We start from the raw sequence: 14004 nt of genomic DNA on the forward strand, positions 1-14004 counted from the left end.
AAGCTTAAAAGCAAATCTTAAACTCCAAAGCTAAACCACATCGTTTTGTACTTTGCTCAGCATAGAAGTTTCAGGCAAGTTTAATTGCTTTGTACTCACCGTGGGCTAAGAGAACACAGAGACAGTAACTACAACTCATTTGATGCTCAGCTACTTCTTAAAACACATCTAAAATCTTAATCTAAAGCAAGAAGAAATGATGGAGAATAACAATAAACTGTAAGTACAATTTAGATGGCAAGCCAATGTGCCGGAACTTGGATGTTGTTAATCAAAGTTATAAAGGCACAGAGGTAAAGCCATGCATTGCAGTAAGATTATTAAAAAAACAAAACAAAACAAAACAAAAATGACCAAAAAAAACCTAAGAAGAATGGACTGGGGATGTTTTCCATAAAGGTTGAATTCTGCTGACTGACAGTGATCCGCTGGGCTTTCTTCACAGACAGTACAGAAGCAAAACCTGAGCAACTTTCCTACCTCCTGTCAGAGGCAGCAGAACAAAATGAGTCTTCTTGCACCATATCTGGCCTCCACAGGTACAATCCTGCATTTTTCATTTTTTAGAACTTGCAATGCAGACGTTTGTGTTCGGCTTTATTTTTGTCTCAAGAACCAGAGCCCAGTGATGAAGCTCTACCTTAGATCCATCAACCATTTCTATCAGTTATGACAGCAGAAATCTCAGTACAGATTTTCTGTAATCCCTGTCTTGGAGCAACCACATTTGCAGACCCTCCTGCTCTGTCCAGATATAAGATAATTCTCATTCTAGAAATAACAAGTTCTTCCTATCCTTCCTATTGAAAGCTAGTTTTCTGGAAGCAGAGAGTTTTCTGTACTCTTGCTCAGCTCTCTGTATTCCACTCCCCTCCCCACCCAACAGCGCAGTGATGTAGCTCTGTATTGCAAGGAGAAAAGCTTCAGAGCTGTAAAACAAATTACATTTAAATTCCTATTACACAAACACCCTGGTGATGAGGCACTACTAGTCTGATTCTGAAGTGGAAAGATGTCTTAAGCGTGGCAAATAAGGTCTCAAGATATTGAAAGCCTTCTTTGTTAATTCGGATCTAATATGCTACATGAAACACCATCTTGAGGAGGTCGAAGAGATAAAGGAGGAGGAAAAAAGAGCTGATATCAGCAACAAAAGCTATATTAAGGAATCATGCAGAAAAGAGCTTCTTATTATCCAAGGGAGGCTCTTTTGTTGATAATACGACTTGCCTCCAGCCCTCCCTTTGCATACTTTAAAGGATACTTCAAACAAAATTACACAAAACTTAGATAAATTGCTCCCATCTCTCTGTCAGCCCCCTCTGTTCAGAGGGCATAATTCCTTCTCACAGCTCTGAAGTGCTTTATGCAATGAAGTCATGGATGGAAGAGTAGGAAGGGTGAGTGAGAATCTTCAGATCAGTATTTTTGTTTCGTCAGGAGGCCTTATGGAAATGATGATTAGCTGCTTTTCCACATGTGATGATGTGGATCCATTCAGATACCTTGAGGTGCACAGGGGATCTGATTTTGGGTTGCAGTTGCCTACAGAAGACCCCTGAACACTTTACCTCAGCCACAGAATCACAGAAACATAGAGTAGCCTGGTTGAAAAGGACCACAATGCTCATCTATTTCCAACTCCCCTGCTGTGCTCAGGGTCACCAACCAGCAGACCAGGCTGCCCAGAGCCACATCCAGCCTGGCCTTGAATGCCTGCAGGGATGGGGCATCCACAGCCTCCTTGAGCAACCTGTTCCAGTGCGTCACCACCCTCTGTGTGAAAAACTTCCTCCTTAGCCATGACAGAAAATAGGATATCCTTGAATGACCACCTACCTAACGATAAGGTCACACTGTACAAAGCACCATGCAGTTTGAAGAACTGACATTTGCTAGTTTGGCCTCTTCTTGCCCTTCACCAGGGCAAATGTTTCTTCCCAACAAGGGAAAGACAAAAACACACGCATGCATTCAGCCAACATGTTGCTCACTCACATAATCCTTCTTCTGCCGACTTGACCAAGCGGGATTTTTTCTCCTTTGGGTTTCCACTGCTATCCAGACTCGATAGGCTGACGGAGGACTCACTCAGGCTTCTCCGTTCACCATCATAACTCTAATTAGAAAGGCAGGTACAGGAGGGTAATGTGGTTCAGTGCTCACGCTGCTGTCAGTTGTTCCTATGTACCTCTAAAGACAACGTGAGGAGAAAGCCCTGTAGCTCCCCAGGTAGCATTTTGCTCAGCATAGCTCGAAGAAATGTGACTTGTAATTTACTGCAGGTCATTTATTTACCTTATTGTTGTAACTTTGACAGATTGTTACAGATGTGTGTTATAATGAAAGAAAATATAAAGGGCCTAATAGACTTGAATGGTGTGTCGTGATTCTTTTTCTGTTACCTGTGTGAGCAGTAACTAGAGAAAATTCAGGCAGATGGAGCAGAGCCAGATTTGCTTATCAGGGCACACATTGTGGTGTCAGAATAAATTACCTAGTGTAGGTTAAAGACTCTGAGAGGGAGAGTACTACAAAATGGAATGATATGAAATATCAATTGTGTTAGAGCAGTTATTGCAGGTGTGTACAATGTCAGTTTCCAATGAATGTGGCCATCTTACCACACGGTCACATAATTTAAAATAAGTTATTAGTTTTTATTCATTATGAAGGAATATGAGCAACGGGGCAAGCAAGACCACAAGAATTCATAGCATTGTCTGCTGCAGTTTTATGAGGAGGCATATGGCAGTACTTATCCATGGTGTAACTCTTCTCACATCCATTCTGCTACATTCCGGATTAGTCTGGTGCAATTTCATTGATGATAATTTTAGTTGTAGCTTTCAATTAAAACGTCACTATATTTTGCAAAGTGGACTCCTTAAATAAAATGGACTTTTAATTAGCTGCTTTATTATGCCTCACTGTATAGAAGCAAGAGAGGTCTATTAATCTTGTTTGCTAATTTGAATTGGTGCATGAGCCTTGAATTCCAATTAGCCATATTAGCCTGATAAAGCAATAGAGAATACAAAAGTAGAAAGGGCATTTCACTAAAAGCCATTTTGTGCTTAGAATGGTAACAGAAGACTTTTGATATTTGTCATCGGTGGAAGGAGCTGAAATGATAAAGCTCATCCTCAAAGGATGAAGTTGAAGGACCCAAAGTTTTTCCTTGAGGACTTAGAACAGTAGGACATGAAAGTTGTCTACTTCACGGACGCAGCAAGGAGAACAGTGGCAAAATATACACTACTGTACATTAGTAAGCCAGTTTGACTCTCAGCTGAACAGTTTCACTTACAGACCTTGATCTTTCTATTGACACTGCAAACTACAGAGCTAGTGATACCAAGCTGAGAGTGGCCATGCTTTGAGTGCTTGTCAGAAAGTCACAAATTCAGTCTGGACAAGATAAAACCAAAGGTCCTTATCACATCATCGTGGACTTCAGTCAGATATTCAACAATTTTATTTTTACTGGTAGTAATTAAGTTGGGATCACAGCTGTGAGCTGTACATGTACCTGCTCATAAAGCGTACGTTCTATCTTCTTGTCCTCTTTCTTTTTGGAGAGCCAGCGTTCACAGAGGAACACAAACGACTCCTCTGTGGTCTCATCCAGGATCTCCACTTTTTCCAGGAACCAGTCAGGACTGAACATGCTATTGTCATGGCGAATCTTGATCTTGTACAGAATGCCAAGGTCCACAGCCTGTATCGTAAACGTGTCCTCCTGCAAGGTGTTCAACAGCAGAGGCTTCTGTTAATGAGCTCTCAACAAATTATCTACCAAGCAAAAGCAAACGGAGCCTGCACTGCATAATACATGTTTAAATTCAGACAAGTTTGATAAAATTTATGAGGTCTGTAGAAGTATTTTGGTGCATTAGAACTGTACAGGGGATATTTTTGAGGCACTCTTCTCCTGTGAGGGCAGCTGCTCAAAATGTCACTTTCACAATTAGAATTTTGAATACCTGGAATTTCACATCCTATTTCTATATGTAAGATACTTTTTCTAATGCACTTAGATTTATACACACTGTCCAGATATTACAGTCTTTGCCATCATTATATCTGAGTATCATCATAGGAAGCTGTGAACATGATTTGAGGACCAACTGCCAAAAAACACTCATCGAGTTATTTTGGCAAATACAGGCACCCATTTAGGATCCATTAATTTATCATGCTCTAAGATAAATTATAATATGCAGTAGATATTTGCAAACCAGTTGCACAGAGACTAGGGAAATTACAGTTCTTAAGTTTCGTCTGCTCTCAAGCCTGCAATTAATAATTCATGGCAGTTTGTGAGGGTCAAGCCCAAAATTGGTCTCCACCAACAACTGCAAAGGAACATCGACCCATTTGCTGCAGTGCCTATCAGTTGTATTAGACAGCTGTCAATCCATACAAAGTATTTTAAGGGGTAATGAACATAATAAATTGAATCAATCAATTTATCCCTCATAGGAAAATTCAGCCTGTAGAACAGTCATGCACTTTGTAGGTTAAAGACTGCAAAACAGCAAGTGTTATTAATCCCTTGCGTTTGTACCTGTCCTCTTTCAAACTTGTTGAAGTTTGTTTCAGATTTGCTGAGTTTCCGCTCTCCAGTATCCCCCAGATCTCCATAGATATTTAGGAAAACGTTAGCATCTGTTCCAGCACCATAGATATCTCCAGTGAACACGCTGATTTTGTACGTGTGAACTGCAAAAGGAAATGGAGATGTGATTTCTGGCCAGATGAACTCTCGAAGTCTACCACAGACACTGAATTTACCTATGAAGGTAGTCACAAATTTTCTGCTTGTTCCTCAGCTCCTGGGGAGTTAAAATCCTATGTGCTTTATCCTTCCAGGCATTTGCTAATGATCCCAAGGTTGGGAATCACTTGAGTGAAATACGCTGACTTTTCTCCTTGTAGTCAATGCCTGCATATTGCTTTGATCACGTAGTACATAGTTAGAAATATGAAGAATCATCATGGTTATTACTGGATGTAGTGTGGAAAAATACAGACCACAGCTGAACAGGTGACTAGCCCATGAGAAAGGGCTCATGTTAGCTTGGAACATGAGTAAACTGCCTCTATTTCTGCATGAAGAAGAAACGCATTTGTGAGAAGCTGCTCCGTATCTGTAACCAAGTCCCCTTGCTTTCTGTGTATGACCTTGCTTATCTTGTTCTGCAGTGCTTTATTGTCTCTGTTGTTTTATATATATGGCCATGGTACTAAGGGATGGCTTGGACTACTTGCCTGCCAGCCACCAACAGTATCTGCTGGGAGTAGTCCCAGCATGGACACTATACTGGTAAGCCACCACTGGTACTAAGAACTTGGTTGAGATTGACCAGCCCACCAACCCTGGCAACACTGAGTACCTCTCTACTGAACTGGTGAATGTTAAGTCACCTCTGCATGCTTTCTTTGGGATCAGCAAATCTTACGCAGTGCTTTGTGTGAACTCAAGTGAGGGATGTGAACTCAAGTTCAGGGAGCCTGACACTTTTCTTGTACTACTTTTCTGGTAGCCTCGGTACAGGAAGTGGTTCAGTGTCGTGAACCCCTAATTTCCCATCTTCTGTAAATAAACCCCAGGGATTCAGATGTGCAATTACCGCTGCAGTTAATGGCATGTACCTCTGTAAATTCCCCAAACTGAAAGAGAACAGGCAGTATTTAATTAAGGAAGTGCTGGAGATGTATTAAATATTCTTTCTCTTTAGCTTGCTCAGTGGTTATCCAATAAAGTTTCATCAAATCTTTAACAATGTGCTTTAATAAATGTGTTAAATACCCCTGTTTCTATTTTGCTACTCTTTTCCAAATTACATGCAGAAGACAAATTGAGAACATCCTCTCTAGGAAAACAATTAGGAACCATGCAAGTCTCTAATTACCCTAGTGGCATACAAGCTCTAGAGAATGCCTCATTGCAAGTCTCATGGCAATACAGATAAGAAAGAAGGACAAAGTCTCAACTATGGAGGTTTGCTTCATAGGTTTTTAATACTCTTCCTCATTCAAAAAGAACATTAAAAGATACCTATAGAGTCTTTTCTTTCTGTTCCTAGCTTCTCCAGTAGAACAGGGCATATTCTGCTTTTTAGTACATAAATTATTTCCACTGGTTTCTCTAAGAAATGTATCAGGAGTGTCCTGTGGGGCAGTGCATCAGGTTAGGTGCGGTGCCATATATTCTGATTTGCCTCTTCACTTTGTGTCCTAAATTCTTGTGCAGAGCTATGGCTTTGTGTTTGAGAGATGATTGCCTCAATAGTAATAAAGGAAGCAATGCATATAGACTAATCAGCCCATTTATCCACCTTTGTTCTTTGCTTACCGGTTCTGGACAACTTCTGGACCGAAATGCAGTCTACTACATAAGATGCCATCCTCAGAAAAGCATAAATTAGATTTTCCTTTGCTGTCATTTATACTGCATTAGTGTCCCAAACATGTAGGAACTCAGAGATGCAGAGATATAAACCCCATCTTTCATATTTTAAATAGAAGTTCCCAGACTTAATCTTAGCGTTATCTGCTAGAGCTTGTACCTAGCTCCCAAAAGAAACTTCTAGTTGTTAAAAAATTTGTTCTATAGGTTGTAAGACTTGTATTAAGGCTTTGCATTTCAGAGGAGAAAATGAACCACCTGTGTTAGATAGCACATAATAATGAATGCAAGACAAAGCGATGTGAGTCAGTAGGTTAAACAATGTCACAAAGGCATCTAACAAGCACGTTGCTTACAAACTGAGAGTAAAACTGTCTTTTTTCTCCAACAGAAAAACAAATCTCACATGAGATAATAGGAGAAAAGAGCACACCTTTCTCCTCTCAAGGAACCCTGCAAAGGTTCCACTCCATGAAAAGCATCTCTAAAGACTCCACACAAAACTTCTCTTCACTTCCCCTGTGGCAGCTGGAGAAACACTTAACATTCATATAAATTCCACCTTGACAATGATGTACAGTAAATGCAAATCAGACAGAGAAAAGACACAGAAAGGAATGATTTCCTCTGCTGAATCATGATGTTACCAGACAGAAGTACCAGGAAAAAAAGATGGCAGCTGCATTCAATTTCCTCTGCTCAGAGTATAGGAAGGTCTACACAGCTTCTCTCAAGAGCAGAAGAGCTTAGTAAGAGAAAAGGAGATCCTAGTGTTGGAATAACAAGGCATACAGAGAAGAAAGGAGTTAGGTACAAAATTTCTGTTCTGAATCTGAACACTTTGTAAGACAGAATGCTAGACAGAGCTGGATAGGTGCCCAGAGGCACTTGAATCATAGAATCACAGAATCCTAGAAACACAGAGGTGTGAAGGGGCATCTGTAGATCATTGAGTCTGTTGAGAAAAAGATGAGGGTGATTGCCTAAAGCAAAATTTTTAGAGGGTGTCCAAATGCACATGGAGAACACCAGCAAAACCAGCTCTGGGAAGAAAGAAGTGTAGAGATCAGACTGATAGAGTAGGAGAAGAAGCTGTGGAGGGCACAGGGAAGGCAAAGTTGGGCAAACAGGTTGAGATGTTTGCAGAGCTTGGAAGACAAGGTCAAGATTTTGATTTGCCATGCATCAAAAGAGAGGAGCAAACACTGCATGGAAGGGTAGCTGAAACAGGCTTATACACACCATAGAATCACCAGGGTTGGAAAACACCTCCACAATCATCCAGTCCAACTGTTCACCTTACCACCAACATAACCCCACTAAACCACTTAGTACCACGTCTGAAAGTTTTTGGAATACTTCCATGGAAAGTGATTCAGCCACCTCCCTGGGCAGACTATGCCAGTGACTGACCACTCTTTCGGAGAAGAAATGGTATTATTGCACAGAAGTGTTTCAGACATAGCAGATGCCAGAGGACAGGAAGAAAAAGAAATGTGGATAGGTAGTGGCAGTAGTTTTGTTTGAACAACACATTCAAAATTTTTCAAAAAAATCCACCTGCCCAGATAAATACATCCCTTCTAACTCCTACTGTCGTATTACCTTCCAGCGGGTCTTCAACCTCTTCTTCTATCTGCTTAAGTGTCCCATCCTTCATGAGCTTTTCAGTAAAAATATCAGAAGGTACCAGTTCTCGGATAATCTCACCATCATCTTCAGACTTTGCAAGCCATCTTTCACATGGAAACGTGATAGTTTCTGAACCCTGAAGTAGAAAACAGGATAGAGAATCTCTTCAAAGCAAAGGGGACACATGTTAACATTCCTCCTTTGAAAATGCTCCGTTGTGCAAGCAAGAATTTCCAATTCATATATTTATGTAGAATTGGAGTCTCAGAATCACCAAGGTTGGAAAAGACCTACAAGATCATCCAGTCCAACCATCCAACTATCACCAGTAGTTCTCACTAATCTGTGTTCCTCAACACAAAATCCAAATGTTCCTTGAACACCTCCAGGGTTGGTGACTCCATATCATCCCTGGGCAGTCCATTCCAGCACCTGAACACTCTTTCAGAAGTACCTGAAACAGTGTGCATGGCAGCAACTAACCCATGAGCATGTCTGTGGAGACAATATATATTTTTATCTGACAAATTATTCCAGTCATTCAGACCAATGGAGGAGATATGTGAGGACTCTGAGCACTGTGTGTGCTTCTTCTCAGAGAGTAGTAGAACAGTATTCCCAATGGTGAGATTGGTACATGCTCCATTAGATCACCTTCGTTACTGGCAGGCTCCAGCTTTTGATCTTGCAGACTCCCAATCAGCATTGCACCCTTTCCACTGAAGCCATGTTTTATCAAGGCCTGCAATCCCTTTTCAATCCCTATTCAGCCAGCATTCTCTTTGAAGTCAGTTGGGCTTTTTACTCAGTTAATGGTGCAAGATTTTGCCCTGTAATTCTGTGACTTAAGGCTGGTTTCCAAGCAGTTCCCATACTTGCAATAAGAAGACAAAAATACTGATTTAATTTTTGATCCTTTGTTTTGACTCACTTTGGTGGAAACAAATATGATTTATGTCATCAAAGAAACAAAAACAATAGAAACCAATCCCAGGCTACTCATCAAGAGCAGACTCGTGTAAGGCCTCCAAGATGGTAAGAGCAGGATTTCTGTGTACTGGGCACCCCAGGCTATGTCTTCATAAAGAAATGGGCATGAGCCATCATGCAACTTGCAGAGCCCACAAGTCTGAAGAGGAAAGTTAGTGTTCAGCTTAAAGTAGTAGAGTGAAGGAAGAAAATGAGCCATTTTCCAGTTGACCTCTACAACATTTCTCTACTTCAGTAGCAAATCAAAGTAGGGAACCTTCTTCACTCTTTTTATATTTAAATAGTAAAAAGTTAATATAAAATAAAAGAGGGAGGAATGGGTTGTGCACCTTTAACTTCTCCCTAAAGCTGATAATGTTGGTATTACTTGCTATTGATATGAATGCTGTTTGTTTGGCAATACAACATGCAGGGACTTGAGTGCCTGCACGGTGGGACATAATGCACAGTTACTGCAAGAGTTAATTGTACCATTATTGTTAATCACCCTGTCACTGTCACAGTTTTCACTGGAGTTTCCTCGTTAGCGATTGCATTAATATTTAAGTGACACTAAGTGCATTGTTTCATGTTATCCATGGTAAAACGCTCTTTCAGCTACAAACAGAATTTGTTTCATCAGAATATGAGCCTGACTGTAAGATAGAGGTAGGGTATGATAGCGTGCTAGAATTCAGTGCTTTGCCCTTCTCCAAGTTGGAATAAATAAAATACAATTACCAGATATAATTGGCATGCCAAGACGGAGTTTATTGGCACACAACAATTCTAGTTTCCTACCCAAGCACTTTCAATTTAATCTGAAAAGTTACTGACCTCATTTTTCTTTTGCAGCATTACAGATAGATCTAGATGCATCTTAGCAGTCTAATCAGGTAGCACGGCTTTTAGAAGCGTTGGCAGGTCATAATATTCTGCTGCTGATCAGCGGCATCATGCAGTGCTCTGCTTTCTTCTTTTCTTTTTTTTCCCCATACCATAATCAAAAGATCAGCAGAATTGTAAATCACTCGGTTTTTGAGGTGTTCATGGTTTTCCTCCTCCCTTCCTCCACTTCTCCAGACTTGTCACTATCTGTCCTTTAAAACCTCTGTAACGATGGCACAGCCCCTAGAACCCATTCCTGGGGTGATGGCTGAGCGCTCAGCACTGAACTCATGTTCATTCAATCCCAGCTGCAGAAAGAGGCAGCCCAGGAATCTCTTTTCCCTTTGTTTCCATGCCTTTTCACATCACGCTCCCCATTATCCCTTGACTATGACCAAGAACACTATTACCAATAACAGTGCCATCTTGTTAAGAAACGTAATCAAGATGTACAAAATAAGGGTTAGTCAGTACACACATAGACCTAAAGAGGTGAGTTTCTTGTGAACTTCCACTTTCCAGCAGCCACACCAATTGCTGCTCCTACATCCAACATACAAAGCAAGGCCAAGGAGCAGCTTCTTAGGTGGAGAGGGTGAACAATTTGGCTGCACTCCCTTAATCCCATTGGCACATGAAACCAAAACTCCTGCGAGGAGAGATTATGATGCTTATAACAATGGGTCTTTCGCTTCCCTCACTTATTCTTACAGAATTAAGGAGCTAACGAAAGATTTCTTGCCTGTGTTTAGCAACCATACCTTTCATTTTTAAATGGCGCACTCGCTTTCCACCTCCTTCCTTGTTAATGTCCAAAACAAAACTATATACAAAAACACGAAGCTTTGGTCACTATGACAGCATTTTTTGAGGCCTGTAGATATGTAAGTTTGTAAGATTTATCTGAATGAGCCCTGGGCACTCAGGAATGCCCAGCCACAGCAGTGCAGATGTTTGCAGGGACAACTGTAGCTGTCTGTAGTTCTTTAGCAGTATTTGCAAGGGTACAAGTTCAGAAATCTCCCCCCTCTGCTCAGTGGCACAGTACAACATTGCCTCCAAATCCAGCAGGCTGATTGCTCCTTCATTCTAAAGATGTACAGCAGCAAAGACCCCAAAAGGGAGAGGAGTAACTTCACTGCTTTTCTCTCATCCACTGCCAGGAGAAAACACCTCTATTCTAGCCAAAATTTACAAGGGAAGCAGCACTCTTTTAAAAAACAGTGATTGCAAAGTCGTATAATCAACACTTGAAGAATAAAACATGATAATAAATGTTTGTTGCCCTTCAAATTCCCAAGCTCTAGTGAATTCATTAACATGGATTGCTCTCTGGGGAGTCATTAATCACACTTTGTGTACTGAAGTCCCTCATTGGAAAATAGAAGAAGCATCCAGTGGAAACCTACTCCAGAGTGATGTGATTCCCATCCTACCTTCCCATTTGGTAGCAGTCTCCGAATAGCCACACGATCCAAGTGCCATCCAGAGTTCAGCCCTCCACCATTGTGTCCTATGCGAATCTTTTCAATAATGTCACCAACATCCTCCAGCTGAAAAAAAAAAAAAAGAAAAGAAAAAAAAGAAGAAAAAAAAAAAAAAAAAAAAAGAAAGATGAAAGAAAGAAGAACCAACCAGAAGGAGTGAAGTGCTGGAGCAGGTTTCCCAGAGAGGTTGTTGATGTCCCATCCCTGGAGCTGTTCAGGCCCAGGTTGGATGGGTTCTGGCAGCCTGATCTAGTGGTTGGTCTAGCAGCTGGCAGCCCTGTCTGCGACAGGGAAATTGGAACATGATGATCCTTGAGGTCACTTCCAACCTAAGCCATTCTATGACTCTATGACAGATTACTGCATGAACAACAAGTGATTTTTAAAACAATACTTAAAACTTACTTCTTTTCTCCAGCCAAGCCTCCTTGTATTACTGTGAATTAAAGTATGTTTTTAGAAATTGGAATAGAGCTGTGCTTACGTGATTAGATGGCTGGGCACTGATATAACACGGGGAAAACAGCCTTGAGATCAAAGCACAGTATTAACAACCTGGCATTTCACGTTCCCTTTCTTGCTCTTGCACAGAATCCAAGTGACATTCTGAGCAAGTCAACAGGATCACTATCTGGTGAAGCAGCTGTTTATATTTTATGTCTCACAGGAGTATTTTGTCACACCTATATCACTTTTAAGCCACTTCCTTCCAGAAGCCTGAACAGGACAAAATATATCTGCTCCAGAGCAACACCTTTGGTCATTTTTTTGTGCAAGCTGTTGTGCACTTGGCCTTTGAGAGACAAAGCTGGCTGCAGAACTCCTTCGTGCACAGTAAAAACACATTGAAGTTTCCACAGGGATTTGGAAACTTTTGTTCTTTGAAACGTTAAAAAATCAAACTTCTCAATTTACACCACTGGAGATCATTCCCTTCTCAGCTAACAAAATTGTCTCACACGGAAGCAAAGACACCAGCAATCAGCTCAGAAAGCATAAATTGCAAAATAATTACATTGCATTTATTCCATGATTCTGTGATTCTAAGTTTGGGGACTGGTTAATGATATGTCATGAATCTGGAGAACAAAGTGTATTTTCATTGTTTCATTGAAGAAAATTACTGACATCTCATGTTCTGCCAAACCTAGAAGAGATGTTATGGAATAAAAAAATAAAAATCACATTCAGTTTGAGATGTATATCTACGTATTAATGCCACCTCTGCTTTGAAAAAGCATGTGGAAAGACCACCAAAATTAGTAATATTTTTTGTTTTCAAGGAATCACAATGGAGATTTGTTTTATGATTCATTCCATATTACAACAATGCCATCTGGAATCATTTTAACTTGTTTGAAAGTTTGTTTTAAGATTTGACTTCAATTATTCTGCAAAAACAAAACAAACTCAAAGCACGCAGAGGTTGTAAAGCACTCCATGAGATCAGTGTTGGCTTTGTACCCAGGGAAGGAAGGTGAGTGTATTAGGTAACATTGAAAGAGCAGATCAGAGCAGGAGTGCCTTTGTTTTTGCCTCTCATAGCTTCCCAGCAATAGGCATATATGACAAATAGGAATCACTGAATACTGTCAGTGTAATTGAGCACAGTGATTTGCATGCACTGGTTTATTGTTTGCTTACACATGTGCAAATTCTTCAGGAAACTGTTGATGAGTTAGTCTGAGGTATTCAGAAAACCACCCAGCAAACCTATCCAACCCAAATGAAGCCATAAATAAGCAGTGAGGACTATGGAGCAGCTCTGTCAGCACCATCTGGTGAAACAGGGGTGTGAAAGGATGAAAAGTGAGCTTAAATATGGGGCACCTCATTCCAGAGACTGACACCAATTACGGTCTAGGACATGGAAGATGTATACCTTCCATTGTGTCTCTCCGCTGACCTTCAAAAGTGTCTCTCAACTTCAAAAGGAGGGGCAAGCTTCCATGTCCAAGTCTTGGTACACCTCAGCAACAAAATAAAATTACACCAGCCCTTACAGGGCTTAATATGGCACTAAGCCACAGGGACACTGTGTGTTGATAACTTTTAGTAGCTACTAACTGGATCTCAGTGAGAAATGATTTGCTGCAATACAAGGTAAGCGTGTTGTAGAATAGAGTAAAAGAGCCAAATACCTTTCTCAATAAGAGAAAAATTTCCCATTCACTACATTTTCTCTTCCTAATCCCCCCAAGGCAATCTGAGATGAGAGCAAACATATTCGATTTTACCTCCACAATGAACTGATTCACCGAGTTCCTCTCAAAGTACATCCGTTGCTCTCTCTTGTTGAGGCACAGGGATTTTTGCTGAGTGCAGATCCCATCACTTCCATAGAGAACAATGAAAACATCTGCATCCGTGCCGGCTCCAAAGATATCGCTGGTGTAGACTGTAATCTCATAAGGAACAACTGATGTAGGAAATGACAGAAAATAGTAACAATAAAAAAAAAAAAAAGGTTATCAAGCAGCAGAACAGTTTTCACAGAATCACACAGAATCACAGAATCACCCGGGTTGGAAGGGACCCCAAGGATCATGTAGTTCCAACCCCCCTGCCTAGCAGGGCCACCAAACATACACATTCAGATCAGGTTGCCCAGGA

At 40.8% G+C, this 14004-nt stretch overlaps 1 protein-coding gene across 1 annotated transcript in view; it reads right to left on the bottom strand.

Moving 5' to 3' along the window:
* The window catches only part of LOXHD1 (lipoxygenase homology PLAT domains 1), a 105089-nt gene that overhangs the window by 40923 nt on the left and 50162 nt on the right, over positions 1-14004 (bottom strand). Inside the window, exons 23-28 of the mRNA XM_042862396.1 lie at positions 13629-13810; positions 11341-11457; positions 8021-8183; positions 4571-4725; positions 3533-3742; positions 1999-2119 (exon numbers count right to left, since the gene is read on the bottom strand). Of these exons, the coding sequence (XP_042718330.1) occupies positions 1999-2119; positions 3533-3742; positions 4571-4725; positions 8021-8183; positions 11341-11457; positions 13629-13810 (948 nt within the window). The remainder of the gene's footprint in view (positions 1-1998; positions 2120-3532; positions 3743-4570; positions 4726-8020; positions 8184-11340; positions 11458-13628; positions 13811-14004) is intronic.

This window comes from Lagopus leucura, unplaced genomic scaffold (genome assembly GCF_019238085.1).
Source record: "Lagopus leucura isolate 7727_CA_CO unplaced genomic scaffold, USGS_WTPT01 Super-Scaffold_650, whole genome shotgun sequence".
Lineage (NCBI taxonomy): Eukaryota > Metazoa > Chordata > Aves > Galliformes > Phasianidae > Lagopus > Lagopus leucura.